The sequence below is a fragment of the Takifugu flavidus genome, chromosome 7 (assembly GCF_003711565.1).
Source record: "Takifugu flavidus isolate HTHZ2018 chromosome 7, ASM371156v2, whole genome shotgun sequence".
NCBI lineage: Eukaryota > Metazoa > Chordata > Actinopteri > Tetraodontiformes > Tetraodontidae > Takifugu > Takifugu flavidus.
The window spans coordinates 5,895,463-5,920,158 of NC_079526.1; the positions used below are offsets into that span (position 1 = coordinate 5,895,463).

The window sequence follows — 24,696 nt, forward strand, 5'->3', positions numbered from 1 at the left end:
AGCTCTGTTCTCAGACCCAGTACCGCATCAAAACACGTTTCTTCTTCTACGAGTGCGTGCGTCGGGGTCGGGGCGCCACGTTCCTCCCTCTGCGATCTGTCACCGCGCTTCCATATTCTGTCTCATGTTGGCTCCCCGCTCAGATGTGGAGAACATTCCTGTTGGCTCCTTCGCCGGAACGCCTCCGCCCCCATTCCTTCCACCCACCCACACGCGCGCAACTTCCGATATCAAGATCACTTCTTGCAGCGTTACAGTTAAGTTGCCAAACATTTCTGAAGAAAATGGAAAGTTTTGAATCAAAGAGGGCAGATTTAAGTAAAATCTGAGAAGAATGCAGCTACTTCTGGGCCCAGCGTGGTGTCTTCAACCATAATACCCCCAACGATCAATCAGGTTAGCTATAATCCAGAGTAAGGCAATATTTTATCAATGGTGTTGCAGCCGTCTCTGGTTCTACACGAGTCCCGTATCAGGTAACCTCATGAAATAGATGCGTTCGTGAAATCCAAGACAGAAAAGACAACTTCCGCTCAATGCTATCGAGTAACGGAGACCGACCCATCAAACTCATTTTCATTCGTTGTTTTTTTTATTTATTACCTAAAAAAAAAAAAGAAAATGTTCTATCACAAGTCACACTGAAATGTATTGCTTAAGAAAAAAATATATTTATATTTTTCACATTTTTCTACTTTTTTTTCCCCATTTTTTTCCCCTCCTTTTTCGGAAACGTTTTGTTAAACTCCACCAAAACCAAAACTTTTTTTTCCTTTTTTTTTTTTCCAAATCCGGCACGAGCGTCGGCCGCCGCCGCCGTGTTCCGAAAAAGTCTCCCACTTTAAAACAAACAAACAAACAAAAAAATGCACAAAGAAATACGTAATTCACAGTTACCATTTTGGTTTCATAAATTAATACAGTCACACATGTGCTACACCGGTCTAGAGCTAGAACATTGTAAATTGTTTTCTTGAGTCCTGTTATTTTCAATAGTTGGCTACAAGAAAGAACAGGCAACTTAAACGACGGGATCAGAATTTCACCAACGTAATGTTTTTTGTCCTCTGTAATGCTTTTCTCATCTTTTTTGTTTCGTATTTTTGAGTTTCACACAGAAGTGAGGCACACACAGAGTATAGTCCATACATATACGAAAAAAATTAAACAAAATAACACGTGGGAGGGGCGGGGGTGAACTGTCCATTTATATATATATATATATAAATATATATATATATATATATATTCTTTAATCCAAGGAAACAGGAAGTGCATCTGATGTCCTCAGAGGATCTTTGTTTTTCCCAATGGGGGCCGTTCTGAGCCGTGAATTAGCACAGGTTTGTAGTCTTTTGCAGCTTTTTGGGAACATTTGTAGAGAGATGCGAAACACACAGAGAAGGATTGAGACAAAGACAAAACTGTCGATTCACCCCTAAAAAAAAACAAGCACTGCCAGTCCTGTAGTACTGCGGCGGTGGTCCTGGTGGACCGGCGACACGGACACAGCAAGGGCAACGTGTTTAAGGCACCGAAGCCTTGACATAATAGAGACTCCACCAGCTAAAAAACACTAAACCACAGATGCCCAGTGTCCCCGTAGACCGTGTTCAGGACAAATCCGATGACGCTGCACATTGAGGGACAGAAAATAATCACATTTCCGCTCCCATTGTCCCCAATGTCTGTTTTTTCTTTTCTTTTTTTTTTAGTGAAAGGTAAGGCCACTTAAAAAAAAGTTTGAGGTTCACCGAAACGGTAATCTCTCACTGCAATCTCTCGGGAGTGCAATTAGTGGAAAGGTGGTTTTCAATCGGACAGACGAGGACGCAGAGCGGACAGCACCGGCGGTCCGCCCGTCTGGGACCGGTTCCCTGTCAGAGTATGTCCACATCAGCCTCAGGTTGGCGTTCGGGCCCGAGGGTGGGCTAAAACAGGCTTTCTGGGTCCTCGAGAGTTGGGGGAGAGGCTTTCAAAAGAAAAACAAAGAACCAGCGGTTTGCTCATCATCTTCATCATCGTCACACAACAGGAATGTTCAGCGCTGAGCAAGACGCGAGTCCACAGTTAGCTTCATCCGTTCTGTGTTTGGATTTCTGGGGGGGGGGGGGGGGGGGTTGTTTGTTTGTTTGTTTTTCAAGCATTGGAAACACTTTGTTGCTCTGACGCAGAAAAGTAAAGATCACAACAATGAAACCCTAACCAACAGAAGCAGCATTGTTTATTTTCTTCACAAATTCATGCACGTTGTCAACCTTCATTCCCACAGCACCTATTTTTCCAGCGTTTTGCATGCAAAGAAAAGCCACGCCCCCTTCGCCATTTCTTTCTTTTTTTAAATTTCTTTTTTCTGAAGTCCCCGTTTGTAGCAGCGGAGCTAAGAAAGACCTAACCTGATATGTCCGTAGATGCACTAGTGTAGGCACTAGGTAATGATGCAGGATGCACATCCTACCTTATCTCCGATAAAAAATAAACAGTTTCGTTTTTTTTCCGTTTCCCTAATCGGACACGTGTGTGTGACGCACAAAAGGGCTCGTGACACGTTACGATGGGGCCCCGTCTCGTCCCAGCTGTGCTTTCCGAGCAGCCGATGTTCAGGGTGTCGAGGGCCGATTTTATTTTTTGGTAGTAGAGACGCCTTTTGACGGAAACACGGGACATTCTAACGCAATTTACACTAACAAACACCCTCGCGGACCTTTTGCCAATTGTCATATATATTATACACAAAACCCTCTGGATCAAGCCAATCTCTTCGGACCATCTTTTGTGGCTTGACGACAAATGAAAAACGTTTGCTGACAAATGATTGAACGGATGCGCGGGCTTGGCGCCGGTCGACGACCCGGCCGGAGACGCGGAGGGCTGCCGCTTTTTGAAAACGGCAAACAGGAAGCGAAATAAAAATAGATTTTTCTTTTCTCCATATACATTTTAAAGATTTTTAAATCCTCTAAAGCACTTTTCTGTTAATATTAATTCTTTTTGTTCATTCATTAACCATATCTATCCCCTACGCCACCGAGGTTGATATTAACACTTCAGTATTTTAGTCTATCCCAGGCCCCGCCCCGAGTCACGCCCACGGATGACGCCCACGGGCCACGCCCCTTTGCCGCCGTCGTCTTGCACAATTTGACCAGCTGTTGTGAAAATGTGCAAAATTGACACCTACTTTGAACCGTTACATGAAAACCTGAATGTTTTGTGAACAATGCTACATATTATTTTCAATTATAAAATATAATATGTTTCAAGATGGAAAAAAAAGCATAACCACCCCGTAACAGGTAAAAATTTAACTCTGGTTGGTGAGTTTATTTTTGATTTTTTTTTTTAAAGAATGCCCGTTGGAATAATCCATATTTTGGCAGTCCTGCCATCCTTTGAGATTAAGAAACACTGTCCAGAGTGTGATTTAGAAAAAAAAAACGTTAAAAAACAAAAATACCACCACCCACCGAATTCTGCTAAGCTCGAGTTCACGTCCAGTCTGTTATCATACTGTAAAAAGTCTTGTACGCTGCTGAGTCCGAAAACAAGCATCAGAACAAAGTTGTGTTCCGTGCTGCTTCACAAGGTCAACTGTGAGTGACAGATTGGGATTGAAGTCTGCAGGGAGCCTTTTTAATGTGACACACTGTCAGTCACAAGGAGAACTTTGATTTCCTCTTGGCAAAAGACGCCTCTGACACAGTTCTGTGTCACCTCCTGCCAATCCGCTCCCTCCTCTCTTTCCGTAAATCCCACGCTCCCGAACGCATCGCACAGGGGTCAGCCCTGCTCAGGCCATGACAAACTCGGACTTCAGGTCGGCCTTGACGTCTGGCTTCCACACTGAATCGTCAAAGTCCAGGTCCAGGGAGCCCTCGCTGGACATGCTGCTGTTGCTGTTGCTGCGTCCGGCTTTCCGGTTGGGCAGCCATTGGTACGGAGCGCGCTGGTCCCGCCGGGCCTTCCTGCGCAGGCGCTTCTGCTGCATCAGCAGCTGCAGGCGCTCCACTTTGCAGCGCGTGGCGCGGTTCTCGTTCTGGCGCATGTGGTCACCTGGAGACAGAAAAGGACAGACGCGGTGGTCAGATTGGCTTTTCCGGACGCGGTGACCCTCATCCAGGCAGGAGAAAATTAATTAAGCGAAAGAGAAAGCTGGAGTTGTGAGGATGTCGATACATGTTTGTGTTGTGTGTCAAACAGGAAGTAAATAAAGAAACACAAGCCTGACAATAACGTCAGGACAGCAAGAATCAATTCATTGGCTCTCTCTCACTCAGACTTTGCACGTTAGAACCCCCCACTGAGCATCATTAGCCCTTCGGAGCCATTTCATCGTGTAACGGACCCCAATCTCCTTGAAAGATGAATGGCAAAACCAGTCGCATGCAAAGACGAGCGGGATGGAACCGTAACTACAGACGACACGCCTGAGCGACTGGGCGTGTTGCTAAGTGCATTTCTGGCTGTTGATGTGCCTATAGCAGAATCCAGTCCCGAGGGAGAGGGAGCGCATCACGCCGCCCATGCTTTCCTACACAGGACCAGTCAAACCTAATTTAATTTATGCGTATATTCGGGGGGCCTGGAAGGAAAGGAAAGCAACCGCAATCCATTCGCCGGCTCCATTAGTATCTGTCTGGGAATTAAATAATTAAATAATGGCCAAGAATGTCAATAAACCCAAGTAGAGCGGCCATCTCTGCTGCACACCAGAACACACACACACACGCACTGCCCACAAATCTACGGCCGGGTACATATGCGCATAGACGCGCACTCGCGGCCCAATGCCGTGCACGCTCGCGGACACACGTGCGCACACAGCGACGGCGAGAGGCAGCCGCAGTAGCTTTTAACGTGGATCGATGGCAAATTAAAAAGACCTATTGATTAAACCTTAGCTCTAGTGCAGCCATCCATCTCGGGCCTGGGACCACACTATTGGCTTTCAATAGAAAATGCAAGCAAATGGAAATTGTAAGGAGAGGAAGGAGGAGGAGAGAGGAAGGAGGAGGAGAGAGAGGAGAGAGGAGGAGAGAGGAGAGAGAGAGAGGAGGAGGAGAGAGAGGAGAGAGGAAGGAGGAGAGAGAGAGAGGAGGAGAGAGAGAGGAGGAGAGAGAGGAGGGAGGAAGGGAGGAGAGAGAGAGGAGAGAGGAAGGAGGAGAGAGAGAGGAGAGAGGAAGGAGGAGGAGAGAGAGAGAGAGGAGAGAGGAAGGAGGAGAGAGAGAGGGAGAGAGATATTTGTTTTTTCCTGTTATTCCTTTATCAAGGCTACAGCTTCCCACTCTCGGCTCGTTGACCCCCCAACCATCAGCTCTGCTACCCCCTCCCCATTGTCACCCCTTTCACCTTCTCTCTCCGTCTCACAGAGACGTGCAAAGACAGAAGACCCCCCTCCTCCTCCTCCTCCTCCCTCTTCCCCCATGACTCTCTGGAGACAGCTAGGTGGGGAAGTGGGAAGAAGGGGAAGCAAGAGGAGAGTGTAGGTGGGGGTGTTGGCGTTGGTTAAAGAATTTGTCCCTCAGGGGCAAGCGGATTTTGAAAAAAAAAAAAAAGAAAGAAAAAGACAGATAGGAGGTGGAGGGTAGAGGATCAACCGTAGGTGGCAGTTTTTCCCTAATCGATTGCACCCTCCTCTGCTTGACTTAACTCCCCCCAACACACACACTATTGGAATGAAAGCCTGACTTTGTGTGGGCTTAATTTTACTCCTTCCCTCATTTACTTATCGAATCAAGCAGCGCTCCCCCCCCAGTTAAATATTCACCAAGGACCACTGGTGCATAGTGAAGCACTAAACCGCCATCCAGCAACATCCCCCAAAAACAGACAGACAGACTGCGCTCTGTGTTCTGCCCTGACAAGAGTGTGTATCCAGATGCTGCATGCATGTGTGTGAGGGTCACCACCAGAGAATGGGGGGGGCAGCAAAGGGAGCGTTGCCCCTACATTAGACCCATTGTTCCGTTGTCTCAGCTCCATGTGACACCCATATACGCAACCACGAGGCTTTGTTCTCTTACTGGTCCTCCTTCTGGCTGACAGCGAGTCTGCCCTCGACTGTGTGGAAATATGGCCACACACACACACCACACACACACACAACGGAAAACACGCCTACTGACACAATCTGTGTGCCTCTGTGTTATTTAGTTTATAAGTAATTAGTTCGATAACGATTCGGAGACACGTAAGAAACAACTGTGTATTCATAGCTTAAAAAGCTACCACAGGGCCTGGTTTTAAAAGAGTTCCGGAATGTGGAGCACGGAACACGAAATTAACTTGAGTGACAGTGTGTGTGTGTGTGTGTGTGTGTGTGTGTGTGTATGGCCACTCAGCAGCGTCACTACCGGAGCCCTGGGCCGCTGGGCCGGACACAGCTGGCCGCAAGGATCTCCAGACTATGTTTATGACAGTAGGGCTATTATTAGGGCTGGCCTCACGCACACACACACACACAGACACACACAGACACACACAGACACACACAGACACACACAGACACACACAGACTATGGGTTGATGTTAGCACAATAACACTGGAGGACCAATCAGAAGGTGTGAGCGCCGCGGAGGAGACAGAGTGCGCTCGTGCACGCGTACTCGCATACACTCCTGCATGAGACAGCGCCGATGGAGCCATAATAGATCTTTTCTTAGAATGTGGAGGGAACAGAAGGCAGGTCAAGGGCACCGGGAGCAGCCCTCTCTTCCTCCTCTCGCTGCCGATCCCGCTAAAGCTCAATCCCAGGACTCTCCTCCTGGAAGGTTCGGACACAGGCCGAGTAAGAGCGCCCGGCACTGCGGAGGAGAATCCGGGGAGAAAAAGCAAGACGGGAGGAGCGAAAGAAGGGCTGATCTATGAATAATCGATGCGTCAGTCGGTTTCCCTTGCCTCTGAGCCCAGCCCAGCAACACGGCGAGGGTTGAGCTAGGGAGCAGGGGGAGGGAGGAGTGGGTGGGTGGGTGGGTGGAGGTGAAAGAGGGAGGAGTGCTGCGGCAGCGTGCAGGACACACAGGAAGATTAAAGGAGCTTCTCCTTTCATCGATCGGGTAAAGATCGGCCTTCATTTGCGGTTGTCTTAGCGCTGTTGTTTGTTTGTTTGCATTGATAAGTCTTGTGATCTCGCGGAGAGAACATTGTGTTTGCTCAGCATCCAGAGAAGAGGTGGAAGGAGGGAGGGGTGGACGAGAGGAAGGGGAGGGGCCATCACGCTCTGCAGCAAAGTCAAGCGCTCCCTCATTGTCAGGAATATGGGCATACGTTCTACGCTCGTTAGAAACGGGATTAAAAAGCAGTGGTCAGCTACAAACTCTGGCAAACCGGACAATTCAGGGGGAAATTGTCAACCGATCCACCACAAACCGAAGTGACCAATCAAATCGAAGCTAATTTAAGCGTTCTGACAGCCAGGGAAAGGGCACTGCCAGTCCTGCAGGGACACAAGCTCTTCAATGACTTTTAAACTTCATTTGCATTCCCTCGCTCTCCTTGTCGACTATGAAAGGGCACCCGATGTGCTTGGCTGGCTTCGTTAGATAGCTCTGCGCCTCGCTGCGTGGCTGGGGTCCACCCCGAGATACCGCTGACACGTGTGTCTCGGTATCCGAGGATCTAACGCGGCCTGACAAAACGCACGGATGGAAAAGAAGCGAAGGGATGTGAAAAACACACAAGAGGGGAAGCTGGGGAGGCTTTCTGAACTCCCCTCAGTCCGGCTCAGCCCCCTCTGTGTGTCCTTGTTGAACTAAGGCAGCTGTAGGGGAGTGGGACTAAAAGGCAGTACTATAATCCCACAGCCCTCCCCTCCCCTGCCCCACAATGGCTCAGCCTGGTGCCCTGAATACAGCCCCTGTCTCTGGCCTCAGCACAATAGGTTTATCAGGGCAGGGGGTTGAAGAGCTGGAAGAGGGGGTGCCGGGGAGGGCCACCCTCCTTAGTAGAGGAATTTAGCTAACAATCGGCCTGCCAAGCCACCCTAAAGCCCGCACTGTTCAAATTCAGACGAAAATCCTCGCGCTCAGCAAAACTGCACAGACCGAACTAGTCATCCAACCCTTAAACCAGGCGCTCGAGGTCGAGAGCGAGCACGGGTGAGCGCAGCCGAGCTTCTCATTTGTGCCCGTCTTCTCACCCTTGTGCATGAATTTACAGTGGAAAGGGTAAAGGCTCTCTGGAGACATCCAAGCTATGTGACATTTTCAAGAGGCTGTTTCAGCTAGAGTAGAACTGCAGAGCACAATCTCTGCCTCTGACACACACACACACACACACACACACACACACACACACACACACACACACACGCACTGCTATCTTAGTAAGGACTCTCAGTGGCAGGTTATTCCTGTAGCTGAATGAAGCCAGACTGCCGTGAAGCAGCGTTAAGCCCTGGTGTTAACTCCACTAAGTCTTCCACCAGGTGTCAGTTGATAAGGCCGCCTGCATGGGAGCGCTTAGTCATTGCTTCCTTAGGACACCGTATGGAACAGGACATAAATGAACGCACGCCCCCCCCGTCCAGGCAAACACAGTGGCGCGTTCATTGTCTTGGCGCCGCAGCCAGACACAGCGTTTAGCTGGCACAGGTTGCTGAGTCACGCCACTCGATGGAAGAGGACAATGCGTGGAGGACATCAGACGCAGGCAGGACAAAAGACATCAGACAGGCTAGTCTTGTTTGTTTCTCTGCCCCCGGTTAATCAGCGGGTAGTTGGTAGTCGGATGGGCAGGACATCAACATCCTTTGAATTAACAGAAGCCTTTATTCCCCTCAGACTTCAAAAAACAGAAAAGCTCCTGTTTAAAAGGTTAAACGAACAAACGTATCGGCCACAAAACGGGCGTGCGAAGGCAGGAAGAAAGTCAGAAAGATGGATTCTACAGACAAGGCTGTTTTTGGAAAGCTAATGGGGGGAACGGCAATGTGGGCTGTTGAGTGCAGAAGAGAAATGGCAGTGGAAAAAGAGGGGAAATGGGTGGTGGTGGGGGGGGAGACTGTTTATGCGGGGGCTGTGAAGGAAAAGGTCTTCCCTGAGTTAGGAAAATAAGCCGGTGTTATTCCAACTGTTCACTCAACACTTGCGAGCCTTGGAATGAACGGGCGCTGCCACTGGATCTGGGTTCGGATGCTCTCTGGTGCTTTATTCACACAGAATGGAATCTGCTGCAGCCAAGCTCAGAGCAGATGACAAACTTAAGCACAAGCGCACCAATTTCCTCCACAGACGATGAGGAGCTAGCGGATCCTCTCGGCACCGCCGGCCTAACCTTACAGCAACCGCCCAATCTTATCTCCCCTGGACATCTGTCCCACACTCCACATCCGCTGTCTCGAAACGCCCAGCCCGCATCATCGTCCGGGATCCAGCCCAGCCCTCGGGCACGGTTATGGGAGGGTTTGTCCAGCTCTGGTCTATACACGTCGCTGCCAAGGGCTTCTTTAAACCACCTGGAGCCTAATCTAATCTAAACACGGCCCGGCCCTCGCTGGAAGGGGTAAACCTATCTCCTTGGTGAAAAACAAAGCTGTCGCTGGTGCCTGACAAGTGACGCCTGACTGAACAGGTCTGGAGACGTTTGTATTGCATTACTAAGGAGACCCCCCGCCGCCACCCTCTCCTTCCGCTCATTATTTTTCCTCAAAACCCAGGAGGGATTTGCACACTACTGTTTTTTAGTTCCTCTTCCCTCTGTCTCCAAAACATCGGCAGCAATAGAAACATCTGCTGGGGTATCCACTACCTTCAGAAAAACGCAGGTTTCTGCGTCCTCCCGGCATCTGTTTACCCGAGTAGAGGTCGTAAAGAGTGGAGTCACTCACCGGGGGATTTGCACATGCGGATCTGACTCTGGCACTGCACCAGCGGATGGAGCGCCGGCAGAGGGCTGCTAGGGCTGCCAGCAGGCACAGAGGTAGCTTCAGCAGAGAGGCCCGTCACGCTGGCGACCGGGGGCGAGGGCGACGGCGAGGGCGATGGAGAGGTGGGCGAGCCGCACTGCGTTTGGCAGCGAAGCTGGGTCAGGGAGGGGGGCATGCCTTGGTAGTGGCGTGTGGCGCTCAGGAGGTCGTTGAGGATCTGCAGGATGGTACTGATATCTCGCCTGGGACGCCCATTACTGTCCTGGCAGTTTGGGTGCAAAGTGCCTGAGAGAGGAAGTAGAAACACGGGAAATCAATAAGAGGAATCGTCTCGTGAGACTCAGGTTTTTACACACACACACACACACACACACACACACGCACACACAGGAAACCTGCGTTTCATTTTCTAAACACGCAGCTTCTCATAAACGGAGGCTTTCCGCTGGAGCCGACCGTGTTTGAAGATTTCGCTTAGAGCAGCAATAAATGTCATCTTACCTGAAAAAGTCCCTGAGAAGACTCCGGGAGCGTGGTTCACAAAGCTCTCAATGATGGCGCCGGGTTTACGGGAGCGTGTCGAGGGACCGCTGCCGCCGCTGGCACTGGCACTGCTGGTGCTGCAGTTAGCCTGCAAGGAAATCCAGCAGCGGTTAGCGACGTGCGGTGGTGCAGCGAGAGCCCTGATCTTTCTGCCGCGCTGCAGCTTCGGACACTTCAAACTCTACAATGTCCCGAGAGGCGCCCGCAATCGAAACCAAAACCCGAGTGCGGGTCTCCGTGTGGCGTTGCCGTTTGCAGGTTACGCTGCTGAAAGCCTGCGGGGGAATAGCCGTTTCCGTTTTCTCAGCACTAAACTGACCCGTCGCTGTGCTGGTGCTGTGAACCGTCTCCCACATAGTCGACGGACATCTGGTTCTTATTCGCTTTCCACAGCCCGGAGTTCAGGGAAGTGCAAAGAGTTTAAAAAGCGCAGTTGTTGTAGACGGGGAGGAATGTTTACGCATGTGTGCGCAGCTGTTTTTAGAGCGATCCAAAGTTAAATCAATAGTTAAGGATGAGTAATGGGTTTGTATCAAAAACACCCTTGATTGCTTAAATCTGCCTCTCTGATTTTCTTTTTTTAAAGTCTTTTCCCCTTTTCACAGCAAGTCTCAATGGGCAGGATGAGGTCATACGGACGTCGTGCCCATCTGGTTTGTGTGTACTGGTTAAGCCGGCTGCACTCTAGTTCTGACTAAGTGCACTGTTGTTTGGAAGCGTGCACACACACACACACGCACACACAGGAACCTGCGTTTCATTTTCTAAACACGCAGCTTCTCATAAACGGAGGCTTTCCGCTGGAGCCGACCGTGTTTGAAGATTTCGCTTAGAGCAGCAATAAATGTCATCTTACCTGAAAAAGTCCCTGAGAAGACTCCGGGAGCGTGGTTCACAAAGCTCTCAATGATGGCGCCGGGTTTACGGGAGCGTGTCGAGGGACCGCTGCCGCCGCTGGCACTGCTGGTGCTGCAGTTAGCCTGCAAGGAAATCCAGCAGCGGTTAGCGACGTGCGGTGGTGCAGCGAGAGCCCTGATCTTTCTGCCGCGCTGCAGCTTCGGACACTTCAAACTCTACAATGTCCCGAGAGGCGCCCGCAATCGAAACCAAAACCCGAGTGCGGGTCTCCGTGTGGCGTTGCCGTTTGCAGGTTACGCTGCTGAAAGCCTGCGGGGGAATAGCCGTTTCCGTTTTCTCAGCACTAAACTGACCCGTCGCTGTGCTGGTGCTGTGAACCGTCTCCCACATAGTCGACGGACATCTGGTTCTTATTCGCTTTCCACAGCCCGGAGTTCAGGGAAGTGCAAAGAGTTTAAAAAGCGCAGTTGTTGTAGACGGGGAGGAATGTTTACGCATGTGTGCGCAGCTGTTTTTAGAGCGATCCAAAGTTAAATCAATAGTTAAGGATGAGTAATGGGTTTGTATCAAAAACACCCTTGATTGCTTAAATCTGCCTCTCTGATTTTCTTTTTTTAAAGTCTTTTCCCCTTTTCACAGCAAGTCTCAATGGGCAGGATGAGGTCATACGGACGTCGTGCCCATCTGGTTTGTGTGTACTGGTTAAGCCGGCTGCACTCTCGTTCTGACTAAGTGCACTGTTGTTTGGAAGCGTGCACACACACACACACATTACTTCAGGCCTTGGTCAACCACGCTGCTGGGACATCCCACCAATCTAATCCATCTAATTGTGGTTAATTTAGTTGTGCACGCCACTTGGGTCACACTGCCTTAACCCCTCCCTGCCGTAGTTCAATCGTGAACAGGCTTAAGTGCCTATGATGTCATCGGTCATGGAAAAACCATTAGACCACTCTCTACCTTCTTTGAGCTAATATTTAATAAACATACCTCAGGGCAGATGACCGGGGCGATAGGGCCGGCCTGTCCGACATCATGGCTGGTTTGGCTTGTCGAAGGCTGGTGGAGGTGGTGTTGATGATGAGCCGGGGATCGGAAAAGACTGCCGGGGACGTGGGAGGGCCGAAGGGAGTGGGGCGGCACAGGTGGAGGAGTGGGGGGGCTACAATGAGTAGAGGACTGGTGATACATGGGTGGGAGCGGCTGATGGTGCGCAGATGGCAAGGGGAAGGAGCGGGAGCCTGGCGAGGTGGGCGAGGCGGGCAGCAGGTGAGGCTGGGGCAGGTGGGAGCCGTGGTGGCTGTGGGGGTTGTGGGGCTGGTGGGGGTGCGAGTGCGGGTGGTGGTGGAGGACGCGGGGGTGCCCCGCGGGCTGCCCCGCCGTGGCCTCTGCATTGCCGCGGGTGATGAGGTGTCTGTGTTGGAGCTGGGGACCGCCCGACTGCTGCGCCGCCAACTGGAGCTGGACAAACATCATGTGGTCACCGACGCGCAGCGCCAGGGTGAGGGGGGAGCGGCCAGACAGGAAGTCATTGACCTGCAGACAAAGAAGAGAGATTTTGAGCAATCGCATTCAGAAAACTGCTAAAACCCTGCAGGAGAGATCCACCCCTGTCCCCATAAACGTTACACAAGACTTTCTCTAAATGAGGCGTTTGCACCTCAGAAGAGGGTTAAAACGCACACAACTGCCCTTTCACCCCCCCCTCCCAAACAGACATACCACATTAGCCCATCACACAATCAATCACTCCTCTGTAACACTGGCCTGTTTACAGCTGTGGGGCAGTGGCTGAGAGGACCTATTGGAAACAAGCACACACTAATAGAGCTCACTCCGGCTCACCTCCCACTGCCCCCACCCAGGTTCATTCTTATTCAGACGTGTCATTCAGCTCGGGGACAGAGGCCACCCTTCTGTCTGGCCCGGGGCCTGAAAAATCAGTCCCACGTCCAGGAAATACACCCCACCCGCCTCTCAGACACAGAATGGACGATTGTCTGCAGCGGATCTGGAAGGGCTGCCCATTTTTGGAGCGCTGGCAACGCTAATGCGGGGGTCTCCGCCATCCCATCCGTAGCCCGGATGCACTCGCAGACGCAGGCTGGATGTTCCAGTTGTGACGATTTGGCGCAAGGATTCACACTGTACAACAAAAATTCTCGTCTCTTTTCCCGCATGCTTGAGGCTCCCACTGCTGCGCAATAGCACTTGTTGCACCGTGTGTGTGTGTGTGTGTGAGGCTGTGAGTCATCCGTGGGTCAGCTGGCCTCTTTGGTTTTTGACGAGTCAGCGGTAAGGACATCTCGGGTTCTCCCCAAATAGAAGCAAGCAAACACGAACCGGCGCAAACACATAGTGACGTCTCTGTCCAAAGAGGACTCAGCAACCTCAGTGACTCATGTGCTGGCAGAGACGGACCAGAGCAGATGAACCAAACCAAAATGGAGATGCGCTAATAAGCTACATTAACAGGAAATAGAAGATGAAATGGAGAGGGAAAAATAGACAGCAGAGGTCTGACTCCCATCAGACCAGGAGCCGTTGGAGTGTGCTCCTGAGATGTTGGCCTGCATTTAACCCTGTGAATCATCGGGTTCTGCCCTCCATTACTTTCCTCCCTTTTCTTCCGCTTATTTATTTCTCTATCGACCGCTGCCTCTCTGTTGCCACGGTGACCTTTGCACATTGGTATTGACACGGCGTGGATGGGTAGGATAGAGACAGAGGAGTGGCAGGTGAAAGGATGGGGGGGGGGTCTGCAGGCTGCATCGCAACATGTAAATAATCAACAGGGGGAGGGATAAAAAAGCTGCACAACTCAGCAGGATCGGCGACTGGTTAAACAGAAACTGGTCCCGTTTTCCCTCTTCTGGGTGTAATTTCAGTTGATAAAGCCTGCTGATAGGTGAGGCTCCGTGATAACAATGTTGGCGTAAGACAAACTCAGCAGGGTGTGGCGTGAAGTGGGGGTGGGGGGGGTGGGGCAGGGCGCCACCTGAGAGGCTCTGTCAACCACGTAAGCAAAAGGTTGTCTGATAAACCCGATCTCTGTGTGCGTATGTTTGGGCCTGGGGGGGGGAGAGAGACAGGCGGGGGAGGGACAGAGACAAAGGAGCAAAGGTGAAAGGGGGGAGGAGACGCCGACTGCGCCAATGACTGACGGCTGTCGGGGAAGAAGAGTCGGCAGTTTTCCGAGCCAACAAACACGCTAACCTCCAAAGCCTCAGACCCCCGGGGGGGGGAAGAAAAACAGTAAAATCAACCCAGTGTTTAATTAAAGGGAGGGGGACACTTTCTGAACATTTACTTGTGGATTAATCTGAAAACCAAACCGTCGCTGAAGTCCACTTTTTCAGCTTTGCTCAATGGTTCTTCTGCAGTCTGCTGGAGCTGTTTGCAGAAGGCAAATCAACCTGGGGGGGGGGGGGGCAGCTAAATATGGTAAAAGGAAACAGCGTGTGTTTCAGTCCAGTTTGAAAGCAGCCAAAAGGCCACGCTCTTTGACTTTGGGGAAGTCACATGACCTCTGTGCGAAAGGGGTTGGCTTTCTGGAGCACATGTGAGAGAATGTAGTGGGGGAGAAAACGGGAGATGTGAGGGGGCAGCGGGAGAGAGATGGAAAGGACCCATTACAAAAAAAACCCTGCGTCCTCCTACCGAGCTCCTGGTGCCACAGGGCGGAGGCTTCGACCTCGGCCTGTGGGAGAGGGGAGCGAGCGGTCCGCGGCGGCTTGTTATGAGCGACGCGAGATTACAGGAGCAGAGGGCCCCACTTCTGTTGTGTCCAAACAGACGGGGAGAAAGCAGCTCCTCATTGTCCTTGTCCTGATGAGGCAACAATGGCGTGCGGGGGAGAAAAAAGCAGCGCTGATAGCTGCAAACAAAGTGACCGTTACAATAACACGGAGGGGATTAGCGAACACGGACGAAGAGTCTCTCCTTTGTGGCGCACAGGTGTGTTGATAAAGAGCAGCTCCGTTTAATATGCCGACGCCGCCTCCTAAACAAACTGACCCCGGATCCATCAATCATGCCGGTTTTGTCCAAGAGGAGGTGTTTAGCTCCACGGGAGGCTTTAATCACTGCTGACGGATGACGGGCGAATATGATAAGGGAGAAAAGAAAAGCGGGAGTGGAGGAAGAAAAGGGGGAGTGTGGTTGGTATGAGTTATAAAAAAGAAGCAGAGATGTGGGAGGGGGTGGATGTGGGTGATGGGGGTAGGGTGTCAGAGCGCTGGTGGTGCTGGGTGATGAAATATTCAGTGAGAGTGTGCCTCTGGCTCCTTCCTTCTCTTTTTTTTCCCTTCTTCTGACATCACTGCCTGACAGTTTTATTTATTGGGGTCCCTGTGGTTCAAGGAACTCATTTGCAGTCGCTCTTCCTTTGCACACTAAGCGAACTACGGGAGGGAGATAAGGAGTGAGGGAGGGACGGGGGAGAGGGAGGGAAAGATAGAGAGAGCTGGCAGCACTGAGCTGACATTCATGAACAACTGAGCGGCTTTGTGCCAGAGAGAAAAGAGGATCGAGGATTGGAGGGCGGGAGCCAGGGAGAAGCGCGAGAGGAGGAAGCGTCCTCCTCCAACGGGGACTTAACGTGTCAGGGGCAAGGTAGAGGGCACAAAGCCCCGCACCTTAAAGTTCTCCGCACGCCTGGGTGCTATCGATTAGCGTCTGTAGATACATATCAAGTTGAGATGCAATAACAAGCTCTCAAAAAGAAAGAAAAAAAAGGGGGGGGGGATCGATGGCTCGCATTATGCCTCGAAGGCTCTTCAAAGGTCCCATTAGGGGGAAAAAAAGAAAACAGATAGGCGTCTGTAACACTGCCTGATCACAAACAGAGCAGGAAGGAGAGGACCAGCTGGCAGGTCAGATCAGAAAGGCAAGGTTCAAGTGGATCCTGTTCCATGTCACACTTCAACTCTGCCAAAACAGGTCACCAGAATTATTTTATCCCGGTGATTAATGCCTGCTACTTAAAATACCGAGTTGGTGGTGAAACTATTCCTGGTTTCTGGACCCACTGGGAGAAGTCTGCAGGCAGACACATCAAAACAGGGTCTGCGTTGTTTGAGACGACCTCAGCAGGTACGAGCAAACAGACAGACGGCCAAATGTTTCTTCATTGGGGGGCATCAACCCGGATCTTTTGACCCATGCCCCCGTTTCTCTAGTAGTCGGCTTAATTGACTTGATTAGTCTCGGCGGTGGCTACGAGACGTGACATTCCTGGCCGCTGTCCGCCCACGCAGTGGTGCCGGTACTCACGACGTCTGCTCCTTGAATCACAAAGGCTCGATGTCAGCGGAGAACGCAAACAATGAGGGTCACGACTCAAACGCGGAGAGATAACCCTCCCTAGTCACCAGGAAGCGCACGCAAGGATGTGTAAAATCACACGCACGCACAATGCAGCCAGTGGGCGCATACGCACAATGCTACAATGAATCCTCCCGAATCCGTCCCAACCTTGACCGCCTCACGATGCACCTTCCCTGCACCCCCCCCCCCCCCCGCTGTGTGTTTAAGCACCACAAAGGAGCTTATGCAGGTGCTAAAACACTACACGCGGCACTTTATTAATACAGTTTTTCAAGGCCAGGGTTAAAGCAGGCATTGAAAGAACAATGTGATTTACATCCTGTAGCAAATTAATTTCTGGAGCTTTGATTTAGGAAACAAAGAGAAATTACCATCAGAACCATCCGGGTTTATGCCGCATGCATACAAAAAGCCCTGATTGTAATGCCAGTAAGAAATACAGAGGGCCGTTAAAAGGGGAGGGGCTTCTCATATCGACCGGACTCGTTTTTCAACTCTTTGCACTCCCAAATCCTCAATACCATTACTCTGCAATGATTTCCAGTAGTGTCAATCCTGCAGATTAATTGACATCTGGATGGGGTGGATGCGAGACAGGGGAGAAGCATCGACCCTCTGTATTGACAGCTACGCCACCCGGACGGTCCAAATGGTACCTGTGCTTTCTGGTTCCTCTCCTCTAGCCCGTCCTTCCACACGTGTGACTTACACTGGCCACTCGCCTAGCTCAAACATGTACTCAATCTAGTTTGACGTGTTACACACCCGACTCCCGGCAAAGCCCCCTCTTTCATTTGCCCTCCACCCTTCTGATCAGCCCCTCTGGACTCCCCCACCCCAGGCAAAGAAAACTGACCCACAGCTAACCCCCAACAGATCATTAGACCCTGCTAGTTTGCATGAGTCCTCTTTCCAGACACAATGAGAGAGCCGCGCCACACCGCTCCTAGAGGCAGGGGCAGAGCTGGGGGGTGGGTGGGGGGTGGGCTAGGACAGGAGGGCCAAGAAAAGGGGAGCACATATGCAATGGCGTATTCCGCTGGGACGCACGGGAAGGCGACGCACGGCCTCCGCCCAAGAGCGATCTGTGTCGGTGTTCAAGGCGAAATTTGTCGATGCGTGGCCCCCGCTGAGCGCCGCTCCAGCGGGGGCCACGCATTGATTTTGAAACCGGTACGCGCCACAGCAGCCGAGACTGGATGTAACCGACGCCTGTGGATGTTTGGGGGAAGAAATGGGATCGGGAAGGGGGGGGGGGCAACTTTAAGAGTAACTCCACGATCATTATTGTATCTGAGGGTCTGTCAGCTGGGCAGGTCTGTCTCAGGCTTTAAGACAGGAACAAAGAGGATGCTGTGTGGGGGAAGGGCGGGAGGGGGATGGTGGGGGTGATGCCTGCCTGCCTGGTTGGCTTTTATTCCAACATCAATGTGCATCAATGGGCAAATAGTCCCTGTGTGCTAGGAGCAACATATAATCCCTCTCTTTTTGTCAAATACCACGATCGATAGATGGAGGGCTGATGTACACTCCCTTTATTTCTCCTTCCCTGCTCAGCTTGCATGTATACAATTATTTCACGCCAGCCATCAGATGTTGTTTTTTTATTCTCCGAGCGGGTTCAGAAATCCTCTTAAATATATCCTTTTAATTCTAGCGTGTGTGACCACATGTGGAAAAGCTTCACACACAGCCTGGGTACTGCAGACGAAATGAGTGGCGCAGCCCTGTACGATGACAGGCTGTCAGGAGGCAGTGGCTTAATGCAGCTAAGATGCCCTGCAGAACCTCCAGAGAGATGCCAGAGGAGGAATTAATGCAACCAGGACTGTCTTTTCCGAAGAAGCGCGGTCAGAAATTGAGGCGGCTAACTGGACTTGCAAACCACAGCACATTTAAATTATAGGGTCCAGGGAGAGCTATTAAGCAGAGGGAGAGTGAGAGAATGAGGGAAGGGAAAGAAAGGGAGGCAAAGGGAAAAGAAAACCCATTTCGATAATTGCCGAGGTCCCATTTCCATAAAACATTTGCTATCAAACTTGGTCCACCAATGTGAATCAGCCCTGGAAGCTGTCACGTTCTGCTCGGTTGGCTAGCCGGCTAGCTACAATCCCCCGCCCAAATTCCAATAAAGGAGTTGGGTACAGGCTCTTCCTGGAAAAAAACACTCCTGGGTAGAAGTGACACCCGAGTTTAAAAGTCCAGATGGGCGGATGGGGTTAGAGGAGGTCTGGGTGCGTGTTGTTCCGCAGCCATCACAGCGAGCATCCACCCCCAGGCTATTTTGGGGCGCATAGGCATATCAGTTATCGTGTCAGACACTTTTAAGAGCTAAGTGCATTGATTGATTTTTGATAGCCCCAGAGTCCGGGGGGAGGAGGAGGGGGTGAGAGGAAACAAGGAAAAGCTTTTGTGTTCCAATTTTCTAATCTTACCCAGATCCTTAATCTCCCTGCAATCTATATCATTCCATTCTGGCTCATGAATTATAAAAAGGACCAATTTTGCTGGATTAAAAACACACTAAAGCCGCTTTGTGCCTCCCCCACTTTTTTTTTTTTAACCTTGTGCTCCACTACTGTTCTTGCCATTTCCTTTGCCCCCAATTCCACAACAATAATTGTCATTCCAAGGTGGATTTTTGGCTCCTGACTCATAATCCTGCAACAAACCAAACAGCCGAGTGAGCGTTTGTGATTATTCATCATTCCTGGCTGCGCTGGAAAGGTGGACGTGGCTTCCTTCCACTCCGCATCACACACAGACGCGCGCACGCTCACACACCAGCCGTATGACGTCAGCGCTCCGGCGCCCGATGCCCTTGTTTCCCGAGCGCCCAGGACCGCCCGGCGCGGAACGTGAAACAAACCCCGCACGCAACTCCGGCACGGACATACTTGAACTCCCAACATCCGCATTCAGTTTCACCATCTTGTTCTGTTTTGACATCAGTCAGCGGCGCATCACTGATTCAGTTACGCATGTCGGCGCTGGCCAGCGCTGCAAGAGGAAGTGGATGTGAGTCACTCAGTCAGCTGCAGAGGATCTCATACGTCACACGGTTGTCTGTGTACATTCAGCCTTATCTCTCTTCCTGCTCACGCTCTCTTTGCGGCCAGAAAAGACAACTTTGCTGTTGTTGGGCTTTTTTTCTCTGTTCTACTCTCACTATCGATCATTTCGGTGAGTCACGCGAGGACGTCTCAAACTTATGGCGTGCTCCGGCACTGTTGCACCGTAACTACAGGGGTGTAAACCCTGTTCTGCGTGTGGCTGCACGCTTGGCTTCCAAGAACCCAATGCTAATAATGAGTAAAGAGGCCACCATCTGATGATACACTCTATTTATGAGTGAGCAAGACTACGCTGACTTTGTGCAGCCAAGGCACATTTCCTGGAAACTCGACCAGCCTGTGGGTTTGGGTTTGGGTGTGTATGCGTGTGTGTGCGTGCATTAATTACTAAAGGAGAGCAGAGAGATCACAAATAAAGATAGAAACAGAGAGGCTCAAGAGAGTGTTGTACACCAGTCTGAGAAGCTTACAAATAAACCCCTTATGTGGTCTTCACGCTGGCTTCCTGCAGCAATGTGCAACACACGCACGCACTCGCGCGCTATCACAGATGTTACTAGGATACAGAAGAGTGTTGCTGCTTATTATATCCTCACCCCTCACTCTGGATAGCTAGCTCGGCTCGGCTTGTTTAAGAGGCCGAGATTAGGCGAGCAAAGAGGCTTTTGCGTGTGCAGCCCGCTCGTCTCGTTACTTTCTCTCTCTGCATCTGCTGGATCTCGGCGCCGCACCTCCGCCAGAGCCACGGCCGCCCATAACCCACGCATGCACGCTCAGCCCGCAGCCACGGTAACACAGCATAATCGGCATGTTATGAAATGATGCCTTACCTGAGTTTCCGTTAGACTCTCCAAGGCTTGCATTACTGACTGTTCTGGCCTTGATGCTTGAGACTGCACAAAAAGAGTTCACAGGGATGTTTAATGTCAGATTAAACGGCTCAACGGATGCAGACATCAAATTGTGCTTAATGCTAACAAACGATATTTGTGAGGTTATTCAGAGGGAAAATAAATCACCCCTGGGTGAGCCTTACCATTAATCCTGCTTCAACTGTCGGTACAAGTGTTAACTTGCTCCCATCGGAGATACCAAGATCCTGGAGTTTGCCTGAACTTAGTCGCCTGCAGGTTTAAGAGAGAGTGGGGGGGGGGGGGGGGGGGGGGGATAATTAGAGTGCTCTGACAATATCTTCTTTATACAGACAATTCAGCTGGGGGGCAGACAGACTTCAAAAGTACTTTGGAAAAGAGCTGTGGGGGGAAAGGGCTCCATGAAAGTGGAGTATTGATCGCACCGCCATATTTCAATCTGGAATACAGTGGAGCTTGACAACTGCTGGCTAACTGGCACGGCTGCCACTCGCCCGAGAGCAGGTGCGCAAGTGTCTGTCTTACAAATGAGAAGATCAACTCCCGGACCCAACAGTTGGAGCAGGAGCGCCGGCTCCGAGGAGCCAGATTTCTGTGTGTGCGCGGTGCCAGACGCTCCTCCTGCCTCCTGCACGTCAGCGCAGATAGTAACAGAAACCGTGACTCAAACCTAAGCCCATGCAGATAAAACCCTCCACCAGCGCGCGGAGAAAACAGACCTGTTGTTGGCCTGTGGCTTAAACTTCGTGGGGCGTTCTGCTTTTAAAGAATGATGTGATTTGTTGGGTGATTACAGTGGGTGGGGGGGCGAAACAATGCTGCCTCTTTGCGTGCGCTTAAAAGCCTCTCCTCGTTTTTGCATAACAGCGCCCGTGCTGTTGTTAGCCCATATAAACCTGGGTGTGAACTGGGGAGGGGGGGGGCTGCTTTGGTTAAATCGGAATAACAAATGCTCCCATTTCTGCTCTCGCCTCTCGCGCTGCCGTAACCTGCTAATGCGAAACTGGCCCAGAAACCGGGACACAAAGATCCACCGTTAATGTATCTGTCGGGATAATTCCATGCTGAACAGCTCAAGATGAAGAGTAAAGGAGCAGAGCTACTACTGAGCAGAGTCTGCTCATCATTTTTTAACTAGTTTGATTCCTGCAGCATTAATAATTCACTCGGGTTTCGGTGTTTATAGTGAAGGACGCATAAATCAATGCGCGCCCGCGCATCGCCTCGTCGATACTGGTCCAGTGACCGGTGCGTCCCCTGTGCGTAATGCCAATACCGTGCGTCCTGACGCCCGGTAGTTTCCTTGAGTTTATCGATGCCTTTAGCGGCCAAGGTTGCCTCTGAATCTCCTGAGAGCTCAGTCGCGCATAAAAATCCAAAGTATGGATTCAAGCCTACCACGGAGGGCCCCGGGGATAAACGCATCTAAAGCCGTTTTATTATAATTTGCAGGATCAAAATCGACGTTCATTGTCCCTAGCATGGCGCAGATGCTGGACTTTCAGGACAAAAGCTATTGAATTGCTTTAAATACCAGGCTGCAGCGCTGTTATAACAAGCAATCGATTGTTACACCGCGTTTACTCACGTTTCTTTGTGCAGCAGAGCGAGTCTTTCTTTCGGTACTTTGAGTTTCTGAGACAGCCTCCTCTTCAGTCCTTCTACAGTCTCCTCCTGGGGCAGGGAGAGCTCGAACCGTGTTCCGGTGGTGGAGTGGATGTAAAGATTCATGGAGGGCTCAGTCGGGACGGCCTCGCAGGACGAAGCCCCGCGGCTGGTGCAGCTCCGAGCGCTGGGGTGCTGGTCCATCCGATAACCTGTGGTCAGAGAAGGGGTTAGAGGAGGCGAGCGCAGCCGGGGACGAAGACGGGCGAGAGCGGGCGGCGAGGAGGATCCGACGGCTACCGTCCCGAGATCTGCTCACGAATCAAAGGCAGCATTCAGAGAGGTTCTCTCGACCTCAGTCACAATAAAGCCAAGTCCGTCTCCTCTCCCGTCAAAAGCATGAGAGTATTCCCCCAGCAAAGTCAACTGCATGAATCTGGTTATTATCTTTGTGGGGGTTATTTTCTTTTCCCCCAGCGTGCAAAACAAAGTGTTCCCAAATGCTACATGCACGGATGCCTGGCAGGAACGCAAGTATGTCAGCGGAAAAATGCCATGAGCGCTCGTTAAAGCAGACGGTACCTTTAAAACTAAGAAAAACGACTGCTGAAATGATGATAGAAAATATTCCACTCGGTGTTTCGGAAGGGTTAGAAAAGAAAACGCGAGTTCCGTGAGCTGCAAAGCCTCACACAGCCGGTAGGAAGAGGCTCCCTGCAGCGTAGGCTTCTCGGACCCACGGCGGCGGCTCCGGTAAAGTATCGACCAGGAACCGAGTCACCAAATATCCCACTTCCACCATCGATAAGACCCGCCCACAGACCGGAGGCCGCCCAGCCAATCGCGTCGCCGATAACAACCAGCCAATGAGAAGGCGAGATCCGCACCCACGTGGAGGGCAGGCGCGTTGAGGCCATTCATAATAAATTACGGCAGCGAGCAAAATATGTTGTTCAGTAGAACAAAACAACGCGGTTTAAACGGCCCCTGCGTGGGAACTGCGCAACAGCACCGCGAACCTGATGGAAGGGCAAGATGTTTGAGGCCGGATCAATGCCAAGGCCAACGTGTTTCGATCAGTGGATTTTAAAGATGACGAATCTTTACATTTCGGATGTCAAACCCGTTCCTGGAATGCATCGTTACAAAAACTGGGCAAGACATAACAATTCCCGTTAAAATGGTAGAGATTCAGTTCAATCAACTACGAATAAACGCTCACTTACAGGAAAAACTGGAACGATGCAATTTATTGTAAACCACGCAGGCATCTTCTCACGACTAAAAAAACCGGTCACAAAGACTCTGTCGCCACCTAGTGGCACCTAGAGTCAACTGCGGCGAGCAAAAGTTGATTCATAGTTTACCAGCAGTGTTGCGTGTTTCAGTTTCTGGGCGTCAAACGTCAAATATCAATCATTAATCACTCCGGATCACAGAGATACACAATATCTGCAGATGTATCTGTGTCCAGTATGTTGTCATTCAGTATTTCTCCAGAATTCCAAACACGAAACATCGGTGACGATTTAATGTCAACTACTAATTATCACTGACACTAATAGTGGAGCTGAGGTCGATAACTCATAACGCACTGAGGATTCACATGGAAGCAGGCAGATCCTCTCATAACACAGCGTGTTTTTATTGACCCTCCGCACATCGACCGCCTGTCTTCGGTCAATTTGTTGCACAACAACGGAACTTATCAGAAATGAGTCCACCGCAGCCGAAAGCGCTACTCACCGATCACTGTGGCGAAAACCGTGAAGCTCCGCGCTGAACTCTGCCGTGCCGCAGTCTGTTTCCCCAGCTTTGGCATGTAACTCAAACCACCACAGCAGAAAAGAATCACAGATAGGGATCCAGACGGTCCAATATCCACACGCGTCTCCCCGGTGAGGTCTCTGGGTGCCCCCGGTGCGTCGCGTAATTACGCGCCGGACTTGGAGCTTCTTTAGAGAGGAGCCGAGTCGTCCAGCCGCTTCTGGCGCTTCTACCGGCGTCTTTCTCAGCACTGATAGCTCAGACGGGAAGGTGAGCCTCCTCTTTAGGGGCACCGCCGTGAGATGAGTGGGGAGTGGCGAGCTTGGAGTGTCACCGTGTGATTTAAGGAGGCCCCGCGTCGCCGAGTCCGCCTCTTTGACTTCACGCGGGGTGGAACCCTTCACGCGGGGTGAAACAACAGCACACGCACAACAACAGCAGATAAACTTGCCCGACTGTGGGGAGAAACTACGCGGGGTGTCTTCAACGAGGGTCTGCGCGGAGATGGCAGCGCGCCGCAATCACCACCTTAAGGCAGCAGTCGGGAGAAGGCTTGGGCCATAGCAGGGGTGTGGCCAGGTTAGAGAGGAAACGTCACCAGGCAACAGGACAGGTAAACAGGCTGCCTGGATACAAGAGCACGCAGCTGTAAACAAGTGTTTCCCGTAAGCGTTCACGCCGGGCGGCCGCGTTTTTTGGCTTTGGGACAGTAACTTAAGCATACATGAGAATAATTCTGCAAGACTGCACCATAGCTTATGAAATCTTGAGCAGTTATGA

General features: G+C 51.1%; 1 protein-coding gene across 1 annotated transcript; it reads right to left on the minus strand.

Moving 5' to 3' along the window:
• Window positions 1–570: 570 nt before the first annotated feature.
• Window positions 571–24,387, minus strand: midn (midnolin). The gene is made up of 8 exons (XM_057037960.1): window positions 23,896–24,387; window positions 22,133–22,361; window positions 20,709–20,796; window positions 20,503–20,565; window positions 12,261–12,806; window positions 11,266–11,389; window positions 9,828–10,151; window positions 571–4,053 (listed from the first exon to the last, which is right to left on the minus strand). The coding sequence occupies exons 1-8, from the start codon at window positions 23,969–23,971 to the stop codon at window positions 3,791–3,793; spliced, it is 1,713 nt and encodes a 570-aa protein (XP_056893940.1). The 5' UTR covers window positions 23,972–24,387; the 3' UTR covers window positions 571–3,790.
• Window positions 24,388–24,696: the final 309 nt, after the last annotated feature.

Excerpts from the sequence above, each read along its gene's own strand:
- midn (XM_057037960.1), bottom strand. The coding sequence starts at position 23,971 with ATGCCAAAGCTGGGGAAACAGACTGCGGCACGGCAGAGTTCAGCGCGG. Across the intron at positions 22,362-23,895 it reads GGTTTTCGCCACAGTGATCG|GTTATCGGATGGACCAGCAC; the intron begins GTGAGTAGCGCT and ends CTCTGACCACAG. Across the intron at positions 12,807-20,502 it reads AGAGTCTAACGGAAACTCAG|GTCAATGACTTCCTGTCTGG; the intron begins GTAAGGCATCAT and ends CTTTGTCTGCAG.